This window comes from Nicotiana sylvestris, chromosome 3 (genome assembly GCF_000393655.2).
Source record: "Nicotiana sylvestris chromosome 3, ASM39365v2, whole genome shotgun sequence".
In the NCBI taxonomy this organism is placed as follows: domain Eukaryota; kingdom Viridiplantae; phylum Streptophyta; class Magnoliopsida; order Solanales; family Solanaceae; genus Nicotiana; species Nicotiana sylvestris.
The window spans coordinates 195730611-195755545 of NC_091059.1; the positions used below are offsets into that span (position 1 = coordinate 195730611).

At 38.1% G+C, this 24935-nt stretch overlaps 3 protein-coding genes across 3 annotated transcripts; 2 read left to right on the forward strand and 1 right to left on the reverse strand.

Moving 5' to 3' along the window:
- The first annotated feature begins 479 nt into the window (after positions 1 to 479).
- On the forward strand, positions 480 to 929 carry LOC138888538 (uncharacterized). Its single transcript, XM_070170416.1, has one exon. It carries the CDS (start codon positions 480 to 482, stop codon positions 927 to 929), a length of 450 nt encoding a protein of 149 aa, XP_070026517.1.
- A 4594-nt stretch (positions 930 to 5523) lies between these two features.
- Positions 5524 to 9482, forward strand: LOC104249382 (uncharacterized). Its single transcript, XM_009805799.2, has 9 exons — positions 5524 to 5719; positions 6052 to 6128; positions 6648 to 6876; positions 7003 to 7157; positions 7258 to 7303; positions 7384 to 7475; positions 7576 to 7672; positions 8269 to 8325; positions 8583 to 9482. The coding sequence occupies exons 1-9, from the start codon at positions 5579 to 5581 to the stop codon at positions 8691 to 8693; spliced, it is 1005 nt and encodes a 334-aa protein (XP_009804101.1). The 5' UTR covers positions 5524 to 5578; the 3' UTR covers positions 8694 to 9482.
- An 11913-nt stretch (positions 9483 to 21395) lies between these two features.
- On the reverse strand, positions 21396 to 24198 carry LOC138888539 (uncharacterized). Its single transcript, XM_070170417.1, has 4 exons — positions 23832 to 24198; positions 23168 to 23571; positions 22187 to 22724; positions 21396 to 21835 (listed from the first exon to the last, which is right to left on the reverse strand). The coding sequence occupies exons 1-4, from the start codon at positions 24196 to 24198 to the stop codon at positions 21396 to 21398; spliced, it is 1749 nt and encodes a 582-aa protein (XP_070026518.1).
- Positions 24199 to 24935: the final 737 nt, after the last annotated feature.

The following is a 24935-nucleotide window of genomic DNA, read 5'->3' on the forward strand; positions in this document are numbered from 1 at the left end:
CAAAGAAAGTTATTAAACTTGTTAATGGTATATGCAGGAACTATTTGTGGACTGGTAGTCATGAAAATACTCACAGAGCTCTTATAGCATGGGAAACATTGTGCAAGCCAAAAGCTGCTGGGGATCTAAACATCATCAACTATGAGAGATGAAACAAAGCTGCTTTGACTAAACTCCTCTGGGCTATAATGGCAAAGAAAGACAAGTTTTGGATTAGATGGATACACTGCCACTATATAAAGTAGAATGACATCAATACAATGGAGGTCCCAAAGCAGGCTAGTTGGCTAGTAAAGAAAATGTTTACAGCAAGAGAATGGCGGGCTAATGACATACCAACAATTGAATCCTTTATTCAAAATGAGAGATTCAACATTCAGAAGGCTTATCTTCATGCTACTCCAAGGTACCCCAAAGTCCACTGGAAAGCACTAGTCATGTTGACTGGAATACTACCAAAGCAGCAATTCATTTTATGAATGGCAATACAAAGAAGGCTGGCCATAGTTGACAGACTAGCAAAATGGGGAATTCAGGTGACGCACTCTTGTGTACTGTGTGGAGGTGGCATAGAAGAGACACATGATCACTTGTATTTCGAGTGTCCATATTCACAGAGCTTATGGACAGGAATACTAGAATGGTTAAGCTACCAGAGAAAGGTTGAAAACTGGGAAGATGAGGTGCAGTGGTTAACTACCAATGTAAACAACAGAAATCCAAGGAAAACTTTGCTAGGAGTGGTGTTTGCAGCAGTAGTATATTACATCTGGATGGAGCGAAATGAAAGAAGATTTCAAAACCAGAGAAGAGAGGTCAAAGATAGAGCAAAAGACATTGTCATGCAGGTGCACATAACAGGACAGAAGAAATGTAAATGGACACCAATATTGAGTACACTAAATAGTTATCCTAATTGTAATTCATAGCAACTAGGATAGGAAAAAGACCCATGAGCGTTATGGATCTTAGTAAACAGCCTTGGTTGTATAGATTTTTGTTTATTGGTTTCAGTCATGAGACCTGATACTAGAGTCAAAAGTACAGGTGATGTAAATTGAAAAACTGGTTGAAATAAATTTTTCTTTCGACCAAAAAAGAAAATCTATGTTTAGAATACTAGACAAGTAAAAATCCAGTAAAAGTAAAAGTAAAAGTGAACGGAGAAAGTATACTGTTTTATGATCCCAAAAGGCATTGGAGTTACTTAAATTTAAGCTAATAATTTTTGGACAAGAATTACTTTTATTTAACAGAAAAAAGGTCCAATATAATAAGAAAACCTAACTGTTTTACTCCTTCCGTTTCAATTTATGTGAATTTGTTTGACTGAGCACGGAGTTTAAGAAAAAATGAAGACTTTTGGAATTTGTGGTCCTAAACAAGTCAAAAAGGGGCCCATAGTATTTGTATGGTTATAAAAGCTTCTCATTAAGGGTAGAATTGTAAGTTTAAGTTAAATTGTTTTCAAATTTAGAAAGGGGTCATTGAGAATTAGTTTAGACTTTCGAGGGAGAATAATCAAGTGAATGGATGAATTATTCTGAATTTGACATACTTTTCTTATTATAGGACCAATATCATGCAACATTATTTTAGTTAAAGGCAGTGGATTTTTTTTATAATTTTAATTAATTCTGGTTTATCATTTACCTGAGAAATGGGCATGTGTTAATGGAGTGGGATGAAAGAAACTGAATTTTGCAAGTGAGTTTGTTCAACTAATATAGTTGAGATAATTATGCGCAAATACGTAAGTAAAACATTAAATTAAATCTGAGGGATTTACTTTGAATGATTTCAAAGATCAGCCATCAGTCGCCCCTTAATTTGCCCAAAAGTTTGCAAAGTTGTTCATCAAATTGATATCTTCCTCCTTATCCTTATTCCCTAAATTCTCCATATTGTTCATTTTTTCAAAATTCAGTGACAAAATTTTAATTTTTTTTGGAACCCAGGAAAACCCGCAGCCATTACAGTCTCTGTCATAGCCTCTGTCATTCGGGTGAGCACTCTATGGTGAGCATTCTGTGTGCACTGGGTAAACTCTCCCACTATGTATAGCTTGCAAGCCACACAGGGGATGTAAACCACACTAGGCAAGCCCTGTGCGACACGCTCGATCCAGAATGCATTGAGGGGGATCGATCCCAGGTCATCTGTATGGAAGACCGCCCAAACCAACTAGGCCATCCTCGAAGGGACTTTAATTTTAAATAATTTTAATAAGCTTTAAATAAATATAGATGTTTAAATATGGGAAAGTATTAGACATGGTTATAGTTGTTGATCAATATTTTATTTTGTTGGGTCTTATGAATTCGTGTCACATATTCTATTTGAATGGTTCAGTTAGATAACAGCACGAAGTTATTGCAGCTAAGCACGTCTGCAAGGGGAGAGATGGTTTTGTTGTATCACAACATCATTATGCACTTTCAACAACTTTATTCCACCCATTTTCTCTAACTTATTATGTAGCTCATGGGTTTTGCATATTTTGACCAACATTAAAAAAAGATATTGCATCCCAAATATTATAATTTAGGAGCATTTATCTTATAATATTTGATATTTTAGAAATTGTGTTTTAATTTATTTTCAAGTTAATTTATCTGTTATTTCAATTAGTAGATTGTTAATTAAGTGACATTTAAAAAGAGATAAAAGATAAGTTTAGACAAATACTAAGGCTATTACATGCCTTTTTAAGAGGTATATAAAGACAGTTAATATGGATTTGGAGAAGTATAAGTCATAAAACTGTCAAGTTTAGAGGCGGAGCTAGCGCATTCGATGTGGGTTCGGGCGAACCTAGTCATTTTTGCTTAAACACTGAATTTGTACTAGAAAAATCATTAAATATGTATAAATATTTAATTGTGAACGCAATAACTAAAATAAACTATGAATTATGTGGCAAATTTAGAACCCATAAACTCTAAATTTTGGCCAAAAGAAATTTGTTAAAATTAATTAGAAGAGATCACCAATGGGCAGTGGTTAATTTAACACGCCATATTGAACTATGACTTGAATAAATCAATCTCTAGTACGTAGTCAGATATAGATTCCATATAAGTTATAACTACTCACTTCTATATTAAGTACTAGTATTCAATATCACGTCTTATAATACATTGTAAATTGTAATACTAGTAAAACATGTAATTAATACTCATGAATACCAACTCTACTACTCTATAAGGGGTCGTTTGGTAAGGGATATTAGAAAAAATAATGCAAGCATTAGCTCTATGCATTACTAATACCTTGCTTGGTACATTTTTTTAACATGTGTATAACTCATCATACTTGGTATTATCCTATGCATAGAAAACCATGGCATTAGTAATACCAAGGCTATTAATGCATGCATTAGTATGTTTAAAGACAAAATTATCCTTAAAGTCCTTTAAAGCTAGATAATATGGAGGATATTTTTGTAAACAACTATTTTTCTTAAAAATTATGCAATGCATTATAATTTTAATACACCACACCAAACAATGGATAAGAAATAATATATGCACAACTAATGCTTGCATTACTAACACATGCATTACTAATACACCTTATTCTGCATTATTCTTATAAATCTTACTAAACCACCCCTAAGAGCGATAATACTCAAGTTCAGTTTTATAGCCAGTTTGGCCAAGTTTTTTTATTTTTTGTCAAAAGCAGAAGCACTTCTGAGAAAAATACACTTAGAAGCAGTTTTTAAAAGCTTGGCCAAACACTAATTATTGCTCAAAAGTGCCTTTTAAATTAATTAGCCAAACACAAACTACTTCTCACCAAAAAATACTTTTAAGAAAAGCACTTCTTAAAATAAATTAATTTTAGAAGCTTGGCCAAACGAACTATTAGTCGTTTCCACGGAATCTTACATTCCGAACTTCTTTGATCAAATGGACATGTGCATTAGTCCTTGAACCCCAAGTTAAGTAACTATAACTTGATATTAATAACTATATACCATATCCAATTAAGTAAAGATTAAGTGACTTGTTAAATGCGCTTTGATTGTTAATCACGTTCGATAATATTTTGAAAAGATATAGGTATGTACACTATAGTTTTTATTTTGTCAAAATAAAATCAATGTTCTTAATTATATCAAATAACCTTTAAAATCACTTATTTCCGCATTGAACACTAAGTTATACGATTTAAGAAATAAATAAAAGTGAATCAATAGCAAACCAATTACAAGACTGATTTATATACCAAAATCCTATTGTATGTGCATATTAATAAAAACCCATCTTTCCTTTTATATATATATATATATATATATATATATATATATATATATATATATATATATATATATATATATATAATATGTATAATTTATGTATTATATATATTGTATACGGTCAAAATCATATGCCTCTGATTTTGTAGGCTCGAGAAGTTGCATCGAGGACAAAAGTTCGATATAGACCAAGCTCGAGCTCGAAGGCAGAATAAAAGGCTCGAAGACCTAAGTGCTCGAGGAACATCGGAGCCAAGTACGACTGACTCCGAGACAGTGCCGTTATGAGTTTGTTACAGAAGGACAAGATTCCCGCCACGTCCCCAAGATAATGACGTAAATGCTGGAATAGATTTGTACGAATTAATATAAATCCATACTAGGCGGTTATACATCTGTCCCAATAAGATTCTTTACTGTAACTGGAAATGTACCTTACGTAGGATTTCCCCTATTATACAAAGGGGACCTCAATCATTTGTAAGATGATCTAATCATTGGAAAAAAATATACTATTCTACTTTCTCGCTCATTGTTCATCAGAATTGTCCTTTAGCTTTAATGTTCTTGCTTTATTGGTCTTACCTTACTGCTCTTAACCCATCTAGAGGTCACTGTGCTCGAGGTCGATATTACTTAAGTAACACTGGTTTGATTCACTCATTTCGTTTATTTATATTTTATACTTCTTAATTATTAATTGATATTGAGCTAATCACATATTTTTATAACCACAAATCAAGTTTAATTGTTACTTTCGAGGTAAACATATATATATATATATATATATATATATATATATATATATATGATCTTATCTATGTATATAATTAGAAAAAAGTGAACAATGAATATGATAAGCATTTTCGGTAAAGATTCCAACAATTTATTCGTGTCGAAGGAGGGACTAGAAGAGTGGAATAGGAAAAAGATAATAAAAATAAGCAAGAAATTAATTTTAACCTAAAATAGTAGTAGTAGTTAATAGTCGGTGATATTTATTGTTTATTTTTTCTAGTCATATATATAAATTTATACATAGTTATATATATATAATATATAATTTATGCATATATTATATTTCAACAGGCTATTTTTAATTTAAGGGGCTATTTGACTTAATTCTGGTGGTTGGAAATTCGAAACCAAAAGGCAAAAAGAGGGGAAAAAATATAGGAAGAAGAAAAACAACAAAAAGAAAAGGGCAAAGGAGGAAAAGCAAAAAAGGAGAAGGTGCGCGGTGCGTGGGTATAAATAAAAAGGGCAATGGCCTGGCGTTGAGAATGAAGGTGAGTGTTTGGAAGAAGGGGAATTATGGAAAATTTACATGATTCCAGCAGCAAAATAGAGCAAGAGTACCGGACGCTTCCTCCTCTTTATTTCATTTTGACGTTAATTTGGTTCGTCTCCGTCTGTTCCTGGACTTTCAACACTTGCAAAAACCGCCATTTTCAGGTCAATTTCCTTTTCTTTCTTTCCAGTCTCACTTGAATTAGTTTCTTATGCTTGTGGCAGCTTAATTTTTGGTGTTACAATATTCGTTGAGTACAGTATTTCGTCAGTCATGAATTTGTTCGTTCTTTATATTATTAAGCTCCTCGAAAGGATGTGTTGCGTATATGATTTGCCGAGGTTTAATTTAACGTCGTTAATCAATTTCTCTGAGTTATGCTCCTTTTTTTTTTTTTTTTTTTTTTGGTGCAAAAATTTAACAGTTTTAGTTATCTTTTAGTTTCGAGCTATGGAATTTGTTTCTATAATCTTGTTGTTTATGTGCACTAGAACAGACGAACAGATTGCAATGGACGCTGGCTTCTGTTCCACTGATCAAAACTCTGCAACTTACCCTATCTTTCCTCTTCTGGTAAGGCCTTTTTGCCATTTTTCTAATATTTGGGATAAATAAAGCCTTTCGCCAAATTTGACAGTTTGATGCAAATTTATGAAACAAGTATTCAATCCGATGTCTGCTATTAGGAAATGCATTTTAACTACTTAATCTGCATTTTAACTACTTAATAATGGCCTGCTAAGGTCTCTTAAGAGCAGTATGGTAGAATTTCCTAACATATTAAAAGTTTTTAGATTTAACACCTTAGTTTATATTCTCTAGCTATTTCATGAATAAAACAGCTGTGTATATATATACACAACAATAACAACAACAACCCAATGAAATCCCACTAGTGGGGTCGGGGAGGATTAGTATGTACGCAGACTTTACTCCTATCTCGAGGGGCTAGAAAGGCTATTTCCGAAAGACCCCGGCTCAAGAAGACGTGTATATATATATATATTCATTCTGAAGTTAAACTTGCTCATCAGATGTTCTTTTTTTTTTTTCCTTTTTCTTATTGTTCTTCTATTTGATGTTGTCTTGCAGGTATTCATGCTTTTATAATCACGTATGCTCTCTGTGGATATCATTTGGTGTCTATGTTACCGGAGTTCTCTTCCAAACAGTAACTTTTGTTTCATTCCTGCTCATTTCTTATGGATACTGCATCACGTGTGAGCGTCTTTCAATACAAGAGCGCCGCATGACAGCTGCTCTCGGATCTATTTTCTACTTGACTCTTGTCGGCTACAGAGCTTCTGTACCCTATTTTTCTGTGAGTCCACTAGGTTGTTACCACTTGAAAGAGTGTGCGGCATTGCCTACTGAATTATTGTTTTTTTTTTTCTTTTCGTTATTGTTTACACCTGATATTAATGTTCCATAACTGTGTATAATACAGGTACTTCTCACACTTAGCTATTTCATTTCATTTTATGTAATATTCAACCACATATCACAGAACTTAGTAGTTCTGCAAGAACAATTGACCTTTATAGAAGATGAGGAAATCTCTGCAATGCATGAAGCAATCTACACAAAGTACATAATGCTCAAGTATGCAATATTCACTAAGTTTCATATGGTCCTCTACATTGCTGGATTCAGTGTTTCATGAATTATTGAGCTTTAATTTTTTATCTGTGTGATTGTACAGAAAATTTCAAAATGCAATGCTTATGATGGCAGTGGCAGAACTGGCGGTATGAACACCCACCTTTAATGTTCTAGTAGTCACTTTCTTCTCTAAAAACTTGTAATAATCAGGTATCTTAATTGCCAGATTCTGATAAATGTGGACAATTCAATACATAACTACTGGCTCCGATTGTTGGTTCGAGAATGGGCGCAGTTCTCTATAATCTCTTACATTGGGTAAGTGAAAATTTGAGCCAATTTTCTGGTTATTTTAGTAGGAGGGCTGCCTTCTCAACTTGTATCCTGAGAGAATACATTAAACTTTTGTATATCTCAGGTGGACCTTCAGGTCAAAAGACTTGGCACCACGCTTTTCTGTTATGCCTGTAATAAAGTCTATTGGAGAGAGAATGGTGCCTCCCATCTATAGCATTGTAAGTCTCCCATGATACCAGATTCTAATTGCCTTCTTAGAGTTGACTGATCTTGATGAATATTGTCTATCTTTTGTCTGAGGTTTGATATTAGCAAGGAAAACGGAAATGGAATGAGAAGATCATGATCTCCTTGTTTGATGGAGATAATAAATTTTAAGAAAAGCATAAATGAGAAACTTGATCAGAACATAATGATTTCTCAATGCTCCTTTCTCTTTCCTGATTCCTCGCCCCTTCTCCCACATATTTGCAAGACCTTAGCCAGATCCTTATGCCCGAACATACACCTGCTGACTACCTCCAGCAAGGAGTAACTGCATATAGAATAAATGACTGTTGCCCAGTTCCTCTTTTCATTTTCAGTGCAAATTTTTATTTGGAATGTCTCGTGTGCAGCCTTCTTTCTGTAGTTTCCATAGCTTCGTGTTTTGCTATTTAACTTTAAGTAACTCGGGACATGAGTTAATGAGACTTCAACATAGACATTTGGTTTGTCTAGTTGCTGGGTTAAGGTGTATATCTCATAGTATCTACTTACACGCATACAGCTATATGATTCCCCAAATCTCTGATCTTTAGTTGTGCTACTGCAGGAAATGGATGCAACTACTTTTAAAGACTTTAGTAGTCATGGATGGCACATAGGGGTGGTGAGTATTCATTTGCCTGCAGGCTAGAATTGTTCTCAAGTTTCCCCTACCCCACATCAGGCTCCAGAACTTCTTTGTACTAATGTTATTAATTGACTCCCAGTTAGAACTTGATTTGAGTTTCTTCAATTTCAACAAGTCAATTCCTTCATATATATTTCTTGGCAGAATGGTTCTTGATATTTGTCGCATTATTTTGTTTCAGCTGGTTATATTTGATATCAGTATTCTGTACTAAATCAAATTCGATCTTGCAGCCAACTTCATCCAAGAAAGGAAGCTTAAAGAGTTCAGTTTTAGTGGTAGTTCAGCATCCCCATATGTGTAGGTTGACACCACTTGACACTCATTCTCATAGAGTAGCTTAGCTACTTATGCTGCAGATGTATATTATTCAATTGTTGCCAATCGGAACAGAAGCAAGTTTCCGGACATGTGGCAGATCAACATCCATCTACTATAGGAGCAGTATTACGACCAGTATTTTCTGTAAATCCTTGTACACATTTCTTCTGAGGAAACCTAAGAAGTTTTCGGCTGTAAACTGTACATTGGTCCCTGGATATTGCCTGCTTCAGGAATCCATTTTTGGGGGTAGAAAAGCTTTTGCTTTGCTGCAAACACACCGTCCCTCTAGTTTGCAGCTTTGTAGTTTCTTATTTTCGTTACTGCTATTTTAGTTCCTATGAAAAGAAAGGAACATTGACTGATTCAAGTGATGAATATTCCTCAAGTGTCTGGACCGTGAAGTGCAGAGCTGTATTTCCAATAATTAGAACATCGACCAAGAGTTTGCAATGCGACCTTGCAAATCTCTATATGCAAGACAGCAAGAACATTTCTTGTTTTCATGAAACTGATTACACATTCCTGGATGCAATGCTAAGGACTAAAATGGAGAATGATGTCAAATTTGATTACAATTTTTCCATTAGGCATTTGTGCTGTCATTTTACCCGTCTGTTTGTTTCTAGGAAATATTGATAAACGTTCTGGAATTTGGGAAGACACTGAAGAGAGAATTTAGTGTTCCGTTTCTTTTTGGGTGTGAAAGAATGAGAAAATGATTTGAAGATTTCCTTCTTTTGTATTTTGAATAATATGCTGTATTAAGTGTACAAGCCTAAGATTATATACAGAAGGAATGTTTCTAGGGCTACGTACTATATTGCCAAGTGGCAATGTCCTATTAGCTAGCATAAAGTTGTACATAAAATAAATACAAGGATAGAGCAAATAATTAAAATACAAAAGTACGGGGAAAATAAGTAAAATATAGAGTAACATGTGCTATGCACTATGTTCCTAATAGTGATGGACAGGGCAAACCCATAAGTGGGCTAGGGGTAAGCAGGCCTAATTCTTTGAGCATTGATGACCCAAAATTAGGCCCAAGGCCCAAAACCGAGTGGCCTCATATGTGTGCTAATTCAGATCTGTTAATCAGATCATTTCATCTTCATCGACTCCAACACCCCCCCTTAAGTTGGAGGGGATAGTGTCACACATCCTTTTTTCTACACCCCTAGAAGGTTATATATAAGGGAGTTTTTTCCAACTTAAAGTGACAATCGAAACAGGATTATTTATTTATTAAATTCAGAGTCGCCACTTGGGATTATTTTATGGTGTCCCAAATCACTAGTTCAAATCCCGAATCGAGGAAAAGATTGACTCCGTATTACAGTCCGCGAACATAGAAATCCGGGTAAAGAATTCTGTTAACCCGGGAGAAGGTGTTAGGCATTCCCGAACTCTGTGGTTCTAGTACGGTCGCTCAACTGTTATAATTGGCCTATTATCCGATTTATTACATGTTTTAAACCTATTGTGCATTTTTACTTTAAAACCGCTTTTATTTATTTTAAGGAAGATTTTAACGTCGTCTAAAACATGTCTTTGGACCGCGCCACATGAAATGCACCCGCAATCCGAAATACATTTTTGTTCAACGTTATTAAGGTTTGGATTTGGGTCACATGAAATGCACACCCAAGTTTAGGAATGTAAATTGTTAAAATAACGCGCCTAAAGCAACTACGCGTTTTTAACTTTACGAGGGCCATGAAAAATTCGCTAAACGACGCGCCTCGAGTTCTAAAAATTTTAAAAGAAATAATTAAGCGAGGGTCACGCAATTGTCATTTTTGTTTGGCATGGCGCACCTCAATTCTAATTTTAAAGGGTATTCAAACTAGATTTAGGAGGGCCATAAACTATTTTATTGTCTAATACGGCGCACCTCCAATCTACTTTGTGACAGTCTAGCTTAATTAAAGATAAAGCCTAATTGAATTCAAAAGGGTGATTTGTGTTAAAGCTTAAACCCAGAAAACGGAATAAGTAAACAAAGGGTTCATTTCTTTTAGAACCTGAACCCAAGAACTTGCGGTGACAAATGAACCATTGATTTCAAAAATGATTTGGGCCAATCCTCGATAGCAGGCCCAATTCGTAAACATTGCAACGGAAAAACAGAGACTTAGGATCGAATCCTTGTGAGTCCATATCAACTCACATAGAAGTTAGGTTCCCCATTATTACGCCAACTCTGAATATTCATCAACTGATACCACACTGGAAACATTGAGATTGATTTAACAAAAAAAGAAACTTTTGTTTTTATTTTTAAAACGGTCAGACCCCAGCCACTTACATGATTTCTAATTCAACCAATTATCCAATTAACAATTTCAAAATCAGTCTTCACATATTTTAGCATGACTCTCAACTTTAACATCGGAACGGATCATACTTGCGCTTTAATTTCTGAGCTAACTTTCACAAATAAACACAAGGAATTCAAACTTATACAGACCGTTTAAATGGTACTTCTAATTAAGTATAACAATGCAAATCCAAATTGCAGAATAGACAATGCTTCATCATAACAACCCCTAATTTCGAGCTACAGAAAACCAAATGGCATACTCAAGCAATCTACAACATGTTTAACAGTCCATTCACACATGAGCTTCCATTTACAATTACAGAGCCAAGAATCCAAGCATTCATTCCAAATGACCAAACAACCCTAAACCATTGAGCATGAATAAATAGACTAACATATTTGAAAGAAAAATACTGAATTATTTCAGAACAGGGGAAATTAAAGACATAAAAGAGCAGGAGCTAATAGAAGTTCAACATTAACCAATGCTTTTGTTCAAATTCCAACTCAATTTCTTAACTCTGTACACAGATTCAGTATGGTTCTAATTTGTAGCACCTCATTTGTTAACAATGGTATGAGGAAATACCCGAAAATTGACAGAGGAAACAAAGGTGAAGAAGCAGTAACTACAGCTGAGCAAAGACAGCAGAAATTAGCAGGAAAAAGGAATAGCACAGTGATTCCCAGCAAAAACCACCTCAATTCCAGAAAATAATGTGCAATAATAATAAAAATCAGCCAGAACTTTAGGTCAAACTCTTAAACCAACCAAAATCAAACCCTTTCAGCCCCCATATGAATTAGAAAATGTTTCAGGGGTTGAAAACTTCAGAAATCACAAAGAGAAGAAGAAATTTCAATGGAACAGTAAAGCTTTAGCCGTTTACTTTTTCTGTATTTTTCTATCTCTGGAAATTCTACCTTGAATGGCAAGGAAAAGATGCCTTTATAGGCAAGAAACCTAGGGAAGCACCAGATAATCAATATTTCCTCTTATGCCTTTTTCAAATTTTTGTTTTTGCTTAGAAAACCTTAGCCAATTTTGTGTTTTGCTCAAAAATCCCCAATTCAAAAGACCTAATTCACTTCAGTCCCCCAGCCAGCTTCTGAAAAGCTTCTATTTTCTGTTACAACAAAGATTCCTCAAACCAAATTCCTAAACTACCCCCCACAACCCCTGAAATTACCCCCAACTATTTACCTGGGTCAAGCTGACCCAATGGCCCAATGCAATATGAACAGGCTGCTCTTTATCAATTGAATCAGAGGCAGCCCAACTTCCAAACAATATACTCAGTTAAAAAATTTGCAAACTCTGAAATGGTTTAACAGATCAAACAAACTAAAACGACTCAATAACTAATTGACTAAACTAACGAATCTAGATTAAACCAATTAACAAACCAAGAACCAGTTAAAACACTAACCTAAAATTAACATGCATGAGAAAGCAATTCGGGAAAACAAAAATAACAGAGGGGTAGAGAAAACGAGAAGAAGCAGAAAAATAGAAAAAGGAAAATGAAAGCTAGATAAAATCAAAGAGAAGAATAGAAAAATACCTACTAAATAAGAGCGATTTGAGGAAAAGAGTCTGAACCCTTGGCTTCTTGAATTTTCTGGCCAACTATGACATTAATCATGTGTTCTTAATAAGAACACACGAATAACAAGTCAGCCCCAAAACTTCAAAACATACCTGAATCGGTAGCCTTTGGGAATTAGGGTTCATCTCTTTGATCTAAGATTCGAAGGATTCGGGAGAGATTCGAGAGAAGTGGGGTTAGAATTTGGAATGAGGGAAGGGAAAGGGTCCTAGGGTGTTAATTTGATGGCATTTGGGATAGGCGTCGCCGGTGGAGTACATTGGGAATTTCAGACGGCTCTAGATTTTTTTTCGGTTCATTTCTGAGATGAGAACGAGGGAGATGAGAGATGGGGGGTGTGGTACTAGATTCAGACTGTTAAGTATTAAAGCCTTCCCCACTTCCCCATCGTTATCTTAGATAACATAGACGGCTTGGATTAGAGATGACCAAACGAGGTCGTTTGGTCATTACCCAGTTTGGACTGGATTTTGGGCTGCTGGGGTGGGTGATTTTGGGCTTCAGGGAATTGAAGGGTAATTGGGCTTGAGAAATTAGAATTAAAGAAGACCCAAAATTGGACTCTCTTCTTCTTTTATTTTCATTTCTTTTCAATTTTCCCAAAAATTCTTTTTTCTTCCTTTTTTTCCAAAATAAAATTAAAATCTAAATTAATTCCTATAACCTAATTAACCAAAAAAATACTAATTAAATCTAAATGATAATTATCACATTTAACAAATTAAAAGAAAAACTACTCAAAATCAAAGTTAAAATTAAAGGTGCAAATTAAACTATTTTTGTGATTTTTCTTTTTTTATAAAATAACTTAATTATTAATTAATTCTTAAAATGCAAAGTTAAATCTTAAATTCACATGCAACATATTTTTTGGATTTTTCATTAATTAAATAAAATAAACGTGCACAGACAAATGCAAACAATTGACAAAAAAATGCCACAAAATTGCAAACAATGGAAAAATTATTTTTGCTTGAATTTGTGGGAGTAATTCATGTAGGGAAAAAATCATGTGCTCACAGCTGTCCCTCTTTGCTCGGAAACACGAAGAGTTTTCGTGCAAAGATAAAGTGAGCGTACACGAGCGATTTTTGCCCGTTTGAATACTCCGTGGGAAGCATTTTTGAAAGATTTGACCCACCCTACTTCCAAGTTTGCCTATATATCCTAGGATAAAAAGGAATCAAGTTAGTGTAGTTCAGAAAATTTTGGTAACTGGAACTACCATGAAGCTGTGATTTCAGTGTTGTTGTTGTTGCTGCTACTGCTTACTGAACCCCTTATTACACCATGACAAAACAAAAGAAGCTAGACTAAACTATGATATATGAATTACAAGAAATCCTATCTATATCTTCAAACTTGCTCTTGTGGTTCTTGTTGCTTTGTTGACTTTTATTCTCCCGATGAAATCCCTTTGTTGCCGACTTGAATTATAATATGAGATGTTTTCCCTTTTCTCCAGGTGGACGCCTGATTGCTGAACTCGAATTGTACTTTGAGATACTTTCCCTTTATCCAGGTGGATGCCTGACTGCTGAACTTGAATTATATTCCCGTGCTCTCCAGTGGGCTTCTGACTGCTGAACTTGAATTGTATTTCCGTGCTCTCCAGGTGGGCGCCTGACTACTAAACTTGAAATGTATTCCCATGCTCTCTAGGTGGGCGCCTAATTGCTGAATTTAAATTGCATTCCCGTGCTCTCCAGGTGGGCGCCTGATTGCTGAACTTGAAATGTATTCCCGTGCTCTCCAGGTGGGCACCAGACTGCTGAACTTGAATTGTATTCTCGTGCTCTCCGGGTGGGTGCTTGATTGTTGAACTTGAATTGTATTCCCGCGCTCTCCAGGTGGGCGCCTGATTGCTGAACTTGAAATGTATTCATGTGCTCTCCAGGTGGGTGCCTGATTGCTGAACTTGAAATGTATTCCCGTGCTCTCCAGGTGGGCGCCTGACTACTGAACTTGAATTGTATTCCCGTGCTCTCCAGGTGGGCGCCTAATTGCTGAACTTGAATTATATTCCCGCACTCTCTAGGTGGGCGCCTGACTGCTGAACTTGAATTGTATTCCCGTGCTCTCCAGGTGGGCGCCTGATTGCTGAACTTGAATTGTATTCCCGCGCTCTCCAGGTGGGCGCCTGACTACTGAACTTGAATTGTATTCCCGTGCCTTCTAGGTGGGCGCCTGATTGCTAAACTTGAAATGTATTCCCGTGCTCTCCAAGTGGGCGCCTGGCTGCTGAATTTGAATTGCTTCTCCCTATTCTCCAAGTGGGTACCTGATTTCAACAAAAAATAGACAAAACAAAGAAAATTTTCTGCCCCAGTTTGGTAGCTGGGCACATATGTGAGTGTTAAACTGAATCATATTACCAAATATTACTAAGAATTTGAAAGCTAGATCTCGTTATCTAGGAGGGTCCTGACAGCTCCTAGTTAAACGGCAGTTTTAAATTTAAATTATATCTCCTAAAGGTATTACTTTCGCTATATCTTGTTATCTAAGAAAGTATTAAAGCTACATCTCATTATCCAGGAGGGTCCTAAAAATCGAAAGTCAAGTTTTATCTCAAGAGTGACTATTTTACGGCTAAACTATATTACCCTACACCAGAACTTACGCTAAATTTTGTTATCCAATGAAAATTTTAAAGCTAGGTCCCATTATTCAAGAGGGTCCTCACAACTCTTAATTGAATACTATCACAAACATGCAAACTTTGAAGCCAACTTATATTCCTTGGGGTATGTTTATGCTAGATTTTGCTACTTATGATTGTTTCGATTTTTAAACTATGTCCCATTTTCCAGGAGGGTCCTGAAAATCAAAATCAAACCTGTCTGGTTCTTGTTTTTCCCCTACGGAGGGTTTCCCCGAACAATCGAAAACTTTTTGCCCCTGTTTCAATCAAAGAAAAATCTTGTCAGTTTAAAATGTGGTAGTTAGTTTGTGGCATTCTTGCTGAAAGTGGCCTCCCCGCTGTTGTGCTTTGTTTTGACTGACTTCCCCTGAACTGGACAAGAACCGCTTGACTTCCCGACTGACTTTCAAACCCCCATGACCTTGGATGACCCGAGTGTTCTATACCCAAACCGTTGTATTACATCTCGGACCCATCTGTTTGAACCTCTGCATTTCCCACGAAATTACTAAACCGTTTCACCGATGGAACTTCCACTGACCTTTTATATCCTATTCCACATCCTACTATCTCTAGCAATGCCTTGACCATTCTGTGCCTTGTGCAACTTTGGATGTTGGAAGTAAGCTTTGAAATCCCTTCTTATTTGCTTAAACAAAGCTGACATTGGAACATCTTAGAGAAATAAACCCAAAAGAAATAAAATGCAATGACTTTGAAAGTTAAGGGTAAGAAAAATCCAAAACTGGAAGACTATCTGAAGGGGAAAAAGAAAAGAGACTTATCTGAGTGGAGCAGCTGGCACCATTGATCATGACATGCATTTCGGATTAGTCGGCCAAGTCTGTCCAACCAACCAACTTTCAGTTGTCGTCCTTTGTGCCCCGAGACCTTTGAAACCTAATTTCTTTGCCAAAACCTTGACCTTGTTTGACCTGCGGTGCCCTGAAGGGTTTTCACCAACAGACCTCTCTCATTTGTTCATCTTTCAACTCACTTTCGCCTCAAGGTGCCCGTGAAGGTTTTCACCAACAAAACTCTCTCATTTTTTATTTCTCTCAGCTCCCGTCGTCTTACGGTGCCCGTGAGGGTTTTCACCAATAAGACTCTCTCATTTTTTATTTTTCTCAGCTCTCGTTGCCTTACGGTGACTATGAGGGTTTTCACCAATAAGACTCTCTCATTTTTCATTTTCCTACTTGGACCAGAGTGTTGCCCCTGATATGAATCACTTCTACTTGCTCGACTTGGCATCTCTCAAAAACTGATCAGAAGGTCTTTCTTTGGACCGTAATGTGGGCTTTTAGATAGGGTTAAAAAGAAAGGGTATCACGAAGGCTCAAAACAACTTGAATGGGTTCAAATTTACAACTTTTAGAATTAGATCTTTTACATAGCCACAACTTCTGCCCCAGTTTCTTTGCTTGGGGACTTTTGGATTTTTATTTTGATGGGACTGAACCGTGAGGCTTCCTACGTATCCTTAAAAGGAATCAGGTCAAACGTAGTTTATGTCATATAAATTGCTTTGTTGTGGTGATTTTCTTTCTCTTTCTTTTCCTTTCTTTTTCTGTTGTTTTTTCTTGTTTTTTCCCTTTCTTTTTCACTGTTTTCTTTCTCTTTTCTCTCTTCTCGCATTTCTGAATTTTTCCACTGATTTCGAAAGAACAAAATTCACTGATTAAGGAAAATAAATAAGGCTCAACGGGGTAACAAGGGATAAAGTATTTAGATAGCAGAACAAAATTCCTTCGTCATTCCAATCTTCAAAACATGCCAAGTACAAACAAACACAATTTAAACAAAGAGATCATACATAATATCTTTGGACCGCATCAGAATTGATGGCTATTTCTACACATTTGCCTTCTATATCTGTTAAATACAAAGCATTATTGGACAACACTCTCGTCACGATGAACAGCCCCTGCCAATTTGGGGCGAACTTGCCTTTTGCTTCAGCCTGATGAGGAAGGATACGTTTCAATACTAACTGACCCACTTCAAACCTCCGTGGACGCACCTTCTTGTTATATGCTCTTGCCATTCTCTGTTGATACAACTGACCATGACAAACTGCTGCCAATCTCTTCTCATCAATTAAACTTAACTGTTCCAAGCGAGTTTTGACCCACTCATCGTCATCAATTTCGGCCTCAGCGACAATCCGAAGGGACGGGATTTCAACTTCCGCGGGTATCACCACCTCAGTGCCATATACCAACAAATAAGGAGTTGCCCTTACTGACGTATGAACAATAGTGTCATAATCCAACAATGCAAATGGCAGCTTTTCATGCCATTGCTTGGACCCTTCTACCATTTTCCGAAGTATCTTCTTTATGTTCTTGTTGGCCGCCTCGACTGTTCCATTCGCCTTGGGGCTGTAAGGGGTGGAATTGCGATGTGTAATCTTGAACTACTGACATACCTCTTTCATCAGATGACTATTGATATTAGCACCATTATTTGTAAAGATCACCTTTGGGATCCCAAACCGGCAAATGATATTTGAGTGCACAAAATCGACCATCGCTTTCTTGGTCACAGACTTGAATGTTTTAGCCTCGACCCACTTGGTGAAATAATCGATGGCCACCAGAATGAACCTGTGCCCATTTGATGCTACTGGCTCAATTGGTCCAATGACATCTATGCCCAACGCAACAAAAGGCCATGGTGCAGACATTGTGTGTAATTCAGATAGTGGAGAGTGAATCAAATCTTCGTGCATTTGGCACTGATAACACTTGCGCACGAAGCTGATACAATCTCGCTCCATAGTGAGCCAGTAATAACCTGCTCGGAGAATCTTTTTTGCCAGCATGTACCCACTCTTATGCAGTCTACAGACTCTAGAATGTACTTTGGTCATGATAGATGTGGCATGTCTAGCATCTATGCATCTCAACAATCCAAGATCCGGAGTCCTTTTGTACAAAATCCCTCCGCTGAAGAAAAATCTGCTTACCAACCGCCGAATTGGTCTCTTTTGATCACCTATGGCTTATACTAGATAGACCCCCATCCTGATATATTCCTTGATATCATGAAACCAAGGCTCATCATCAAGTTCTTCTTCCACAACATTACAGTAAGCATGCTGATCATGGACCTGAATATGCAAAGGGTCCACATAAGCCTTATCTAGATGATGTAACATTGATGCTAAGGTAGTCAAAGCATCGGCAACCTCGTTATGGATCCTTGGAATATGCCTAAACTCTACTGATCGAAACCGTTGACAAGATCATGCAAACATTGCCGATACGGTATAAGTTTTAAATCACGTGTTTCCCATTCCCGTTGGATCTGGTGTACTAGAAGGTCCGAGCTCCCAAGACCAAGACTTCCTGGACACCCATGTCTGCAGCCAACCTCAAACCCAAAATGCACGCCTCGTACTAAGCCATCTTGTTAGTACAGTAGAAACGAAGTTGAGCCGTAGCAGGGTAGTGATGCCCTGTTTCAGAGATAAGTACAACCCCTATCCCGACGCCTTTCATGTTAGCAGCTCCATCAAAGAAAAGTTTCCAACCTGGCTCTCCAACTTGTTCCAACTCATCAATATGCATTACCTCTTCATCAAGGAAGTAAGTCTCCAAAGGCTCATATTCTTCATCCATTGGGTTCTCAGCCAAATAATCGGCCAATACCGGGCTTTCATCGCAATCCTAGTCACATAGACGATGTCAAATTATATGAGCAAGATCTTCCACTTTGCGAGCCTCCCTGTAGGCATAGGCTTTTGAAAGATATACTTTAGCAGATCCAAACTAGAGATGAGGTAAGTAGTATAAGATGACAAATAGTGCTTCAACTTTTGTGCTACCCAAGTTAGGGCGCAACATGTCCTCTCAAGGTGAGTGTACTTAACCTCATAAGATGTGAACTTCTTGCTAAGATAATAGATGGTCTACGCCTTCCTACCGGTGATGTCATGCTGACCCAGCACACAACCAAACGAGTTGTCCAAAACCATCAAATACAAAATCAAAGGTCTCCATGGTTCAGGTGGCATCAACACAGGTGGGTTCGACAAATACCCCTTTATCTTATCAAATGTTTCTTGACACTCGTCTGTCCACTTGACTGCAGAATCCTTCTTCAACAGTTTGAAGATAGGCTCACAAGTTGTCGTAAGCTGAGCAATAAACCTGCTGATGTAATTCAACCTCCATAATAAACTCATCACCTCAGTTTTGTTCCTTGGGAGTGGAAATTCTTGGATAGCATTGATCTTTGACAGGTCAAATTCAATACCTCAATGGCTGACTATGAATCCCAACAATTTTCCAGATGGCACACCAAATGCACACTTTGCAGGATTGAGCTTAAGATTGTACCTGCGAAGCCTTTGGAAGAATTTTCTCAAATCTCTGACATGATCAGCCTGCTTTCTAGACTTTATGATTACATCATCCACATAGACCTCGATCTCCTTGTGTATCATGTCGTGGAATATGATTGTCATTGCCCTCATGTAAGTTGCCCCAACATTTTTCAAACTGAAAGGCATGACCCTGTAGCAGTATATTCCCCATGGCGTGATGAATGCCGTTTTTTCTGCATCCTCCCCATCCATTAGGATCTGATGATAGCCCGCATAGCAATCCCCAAAAGACCCAATCTCATGTTTGGCATAATTATCAATCAAAATGTGGATGTTTGGCAGTGGAAAGTTTTCCTTTGGACTTGCCTTGTTGAGATCACGGTAATCAATACACACTCTGGTCTTTCCATCCTTCTTTGGCACAGGCACAATATTGGCTAACCAAGTGGGATACCGTGTGACTCGAATGACCTTTGCCTCGAACTGTTTTGTGACCTCTTCTTTAATCTTTACACTCATGTCAGTTTTAAACTTCCTTAACATCTGTTTGATGGGAGGAAATACCGGGTCAGTGGGCAATTTGTAAACCACCAAGTCAGTGCTTAGACCCCGGCATGTCGTCATATGACCATACAAAGAGGTCTTTGTACTCAAACAACGCGTTGATTATCACTTCCCTGAGTTGTGGTTCAAGATGGATACTTATCTTAGTTTCTCTGATATTATCGGAGTCCCCTAATTGATTGCTTCTGTATCACTCAGGTTAGGCTTGGGTTTTTCTTCAAAATGGCTTAATTCTTTACTAATCTCTTCAAGGGCCTCATTCTCATGATATTCTAATTCATCATCACACTCTATTTCTTGAATTATTATTTCAGTATTAGATTGGCTTTTAAGACTGGGCCGAAGATTCCTCATGCAGGTCATGTCATTGAAACCATCATGAAAAGAACTATACAAGGAAGAAAAAAAACAAAAATAAAACTATCAGGAAGGAAGAAAAAGGGAAATTGCATTTCACTGAAATTAAAGATAACAAGGTTTATACATCCAAATGGACGGAACATAGAATCTGAATTACAACCCCGGAATAGTCCAGATAAACTGAAAGAAAATCAAAGCAAACTACCAAAACTCCCTCCGAGTAGGAAGAGGAGTAGTTTCCCAATGGTTAAGCTTTGCACTAGGCCCAACAAACTGCATATCCGCTTCACTCGAGCCCTCTCCAGCTTCCAACATGTTCACATCGGCGAATATCCTCTCGAACTTTTCAATCAAATCTCTATCCACATCAACCACTGAACTGGGAACCGTCGTCACTGGGCGCTTTCTGGTACCAGGCCTGACAAATGATTTGGAAAGATGCAGGACGGGCTTTGGAAGGGCCCATGCCCTATGTTTCATTTTTCTGGCTCTTCTCACGTCTCCGACTGTGGGCTTGAATCCCAAACCAAATGTATCCAAGTTTTTAGGAAGAGAAACCGGATGTACGATGCCTTGCATAGATACACCCAAACCTTTACCAGGTACAAAACCATTCTTCAATATTTCAAAAGCCACCATGACTGACGTGGCAGTTACCTTTGGAACTGGAACGCCCTTCCCCTCTGGAATTTTCTCAACTGACACTGTGTCAAAGACTTGATATACCCATGGCCCCTTGTCGTCTTCAACTTCAATGAATGGTACAATGGTATTGCTGTGAGCACACAGATTATCTTCATCGTGCACCATAATTTCCTGTCTATCCCATTCAAATTTAACCATTTGGTGCATGGTGGATGGGACCGCTTTGACAGCATGGATCCGAGGTCAACCCAACAACAGATTGTAGGAAATAGCCATATCCAGCACTTGGAATTCCATGGTAAATTCAACTGGCCCTATCGTCAGCTCTAGTACTATATCACCGACTGAATCTTTGCCTCCACCGTCGAACCCCTGAATGCAAATACTGTTCTTGTGAATTCTGTCATCATCCACTTTCAACTTGTTCAACGTGGAGAGAGGGCAAATGTTCGCACTAGACCCATTGTCGACCAAGACCCGAGTAACCATGGAACCTTCACATTTCACTGTAAGATAGAAGGCTCTATTGTGCTCAGTACCCTCCACGGGTAACTTATCATCAGAAAAAGTGACTCGGTTTACCTCAAATATCTTGTTAGCTATCTTTTCCAAGTTGTTTACTGATATTTTGTCAGGAACATGGGCCTCATTCAAGATCTTCATCAAATCCCGATGGTGCTCGTCTGAATACATCAATAATGACAACAGTGAAATCTGAGCAGGTGTCCTCCTCAACTGCTCCACAATAGAATAATCTTGCACTTTCATCTTTCTCAAAAATTCTTTTGCCTCTTCTTCGGTCACAACTTTCTTCACCAGCACTGGGCTATCTTTGGAGGTTTTGGCTTTTCTTAACTCCTCGTGGGCAAAACATCTCCCTGATCGAGTTAAACCATGGGTTTCACAGACTTCCTCTCTAACCTCTTTCCCTTTGTAAGTCACTGTCACCCGCTCATAATTCCATGGGACAACCTTGCTGTTGGCTATTGGTAGATGAGTTACAGGTTTGATAATGACAGGCTATGTGCGAGCACCTTCCACAACTACGATAGTCTTGTTTGCCACCCCTGGTACCACCGTTTTTGATTTTTCTTGTTTTACTGCTACCCTATTTGAGGACCCCTTCTCGACTACCACAGATGGTTTACTGTCTGTTACCTTCAACTTGATCACTGACTCCTCACTTGTTGGCTTTTCAGTCGGCCTGACCTCACTGGACCGAATCATCATGATGGTCTGTGAAGTCTTCTTGGGCTCCCCTCCCCTATGTACTATCTTGATCATATTTGTCTCATGATGGGCCGACAATGGATTCTGGTTGATATTGGGCGCCTCTGGAGCTTGGACCTCAATCCGATGGGTATCAACGAGCTCTTGAATAGTTGTTTTCAATTGCCAGTATTTCTCTGTGTCGTGCCTCGGAGCACCAAAATAATATTCGCAACTCACGAAGTGATCAAGATTTCTCGGAGGAGGATTTGGCAGTTTTGGCTCAATAGGATTCTCCCAACGGAGTGAAGGTTTTCTTCTTATGCAACCTCTCATTCTTGAATGCTTGATTAGGCCAAAAACCTGTTCCAAGGGGATTTCGGTAGGTTCTTGGGGGTGGATAGACATTTTGTGGAGTTGGGTAGGTATTCTGTAGGGTTGGCGCACGCCATTGCGCGTGGGCAGGAGGTTGAGTGTATGTTTGGCATGGTGGACGGAAAAATGGGGGTTTGGTAGTGGGTAGTAGTGTTGTGGTGGGCTATATGGGGTATGAGGGTAGGTTTGGTTGGGGGGCCGAGGATGATGAGAGTAGTGAGGTGAACCCCTGGGTCCGAACCAAGCTCCTGAATCGATCGTTGCTACATCCTCTTTCTTCTTCTTTCCAATTACCCCCCAGTTCCGCTTTGAATGGCCTGGGTGGTTGCCTTAATAGCTGAATAACTCATGATTTTGTTTGTCTTGAGCCCTTCTTCTACCATACCGCCCATCTTTACCACTTCATTGAAGGACTTACCTATAAATGATACCAGATGACCATAATAAGTAGGTTCTAAGGCCTGCAGAAAATAATCCACCATTTCACTTTCTTTTATTGGAGGGTCAACCCTTGTTGCCTGATCTCTCCACCTAAAACCATACTCCCTGAAACTTTCATTGTTCTTTTTCTCAAGTTTCGTCAAAGACAGACGATCCAGAATAATTTCAAGTTTGTACTGGAAGTGACAAGCAAATGCCTGGGCTAGATCATCCCATCTTCTGTGATCCTGCCGAGTATACCATTCCAGCGCTGATCCACTCAGACTCTGATTGAAATATGACATTAGCAGCTCGTCTTTCCCGCCATCTCCCCTCATTTTGCTACAAAAACCTCTCAAATGCGCCACTGGATCATCATGCCCATCATACAAATCAAACTTGGGCATCTTAAACCCTGCCAGCAATTGCACATCTGGAAACAAACATAGGTCTTTGCAGGCCACACTTACTTGGACTCCCAACCCCCGCATGTCTCTGAATGACTGTTCTAGGCTTTTAACTTTCCTGAACATCTCCTCTTGTTTGGGATTTTTAGATGGTTTTTCGGTTTCCGCAGGGAGGTCAAAATGAGGAGTGTAGGAATAGGGTTCGGGAGCCTTGAAAGTGGGCTCCGGGGGTAATACTGGTTGTCGTGAATCTGGAACAGAGACTCACTAGAGAATCGGTATAATGCAGTAGGTGGGGGTGCCACAAAAACAAGAGTGACTGGTGGAGGATGGTACGAGACTTGTTTGGGTGGTGGAGCTGGTGGTGTTTGGGAAGTTGTGCTATGGTAGTGTTGGTAGATGGGAAAGCTCGAGGACGAATCAGTGGCAGGATGATCCTGAGACTGAGCCAGTGGCGGGATGAAGGCAGGGTTGGCGGGGTAAGCTGGTGGTGGTTGCCCTTTTGCCCAGGCCTGGTACATTTCGGCCATCTGCTGCTTCAACTTGTACATCTTTTCTTTCATCGAATTAATATACAACTTTTCCACCTCTCTTGAAGGATTGATGATACTCGCATCAAGTTCCTGATTGGCCATGATCAATTTGTTTTTGGAACGGGTGTTATATGAGTGAGTTGCCAGAATGTCACACAAACTAACCACCTACCTGTTACTTGATGACAACAGTAAACTTGTTAGCGATCAGGGTTTAACAGATAGGCAACCGCACATTTGGGGAATGAATGCAGCTAAGCAGTTAACCGTTTCTATTATGCATTTGATCGGTTGCTTGCATCATCCCGGCTTTTCTTTATTTCTATTTGCAACTTCCTTTTCTCTCTCTCTCTCTCTCTTTTTTCATTCTTGCCTTTCTTTGCTTGACTTCTCTTTGTTTTTATTCTCTCATTTCCCTCTCTTGTTTTGCCATTGTTTCCTTCTCACGGTTTCTTATTTTCTCTCCTTTCCTTTTCTTTTCGCCCTTATTTTTTCTCTTTTTTTCTATTTTTATCATTCTTTTGGGTTACGAACGAATCCTATGTAGATTGCCTACGTATCATGACCCCATATAAATCAGACCAAGCGTTGTTCTAGGGGAAATAAATGTAAAAAATGAATAACAAAATATTTTGGAATTTTCGATTTTTCATAAAAAGAAAATGCTTTGATTACAACAACTCAAAACTAACAGACTCGAAAAGGAAACCAACAGACTCCAACAGCAAGATGACAATACAGACTCAAGAACCAACTAACAGACTCCGACAGAAAGAAAATACAGAATCTAAAATAAACTGATAGACTCCAACAGAAAGAAAATACAAACTCAAGTGAAA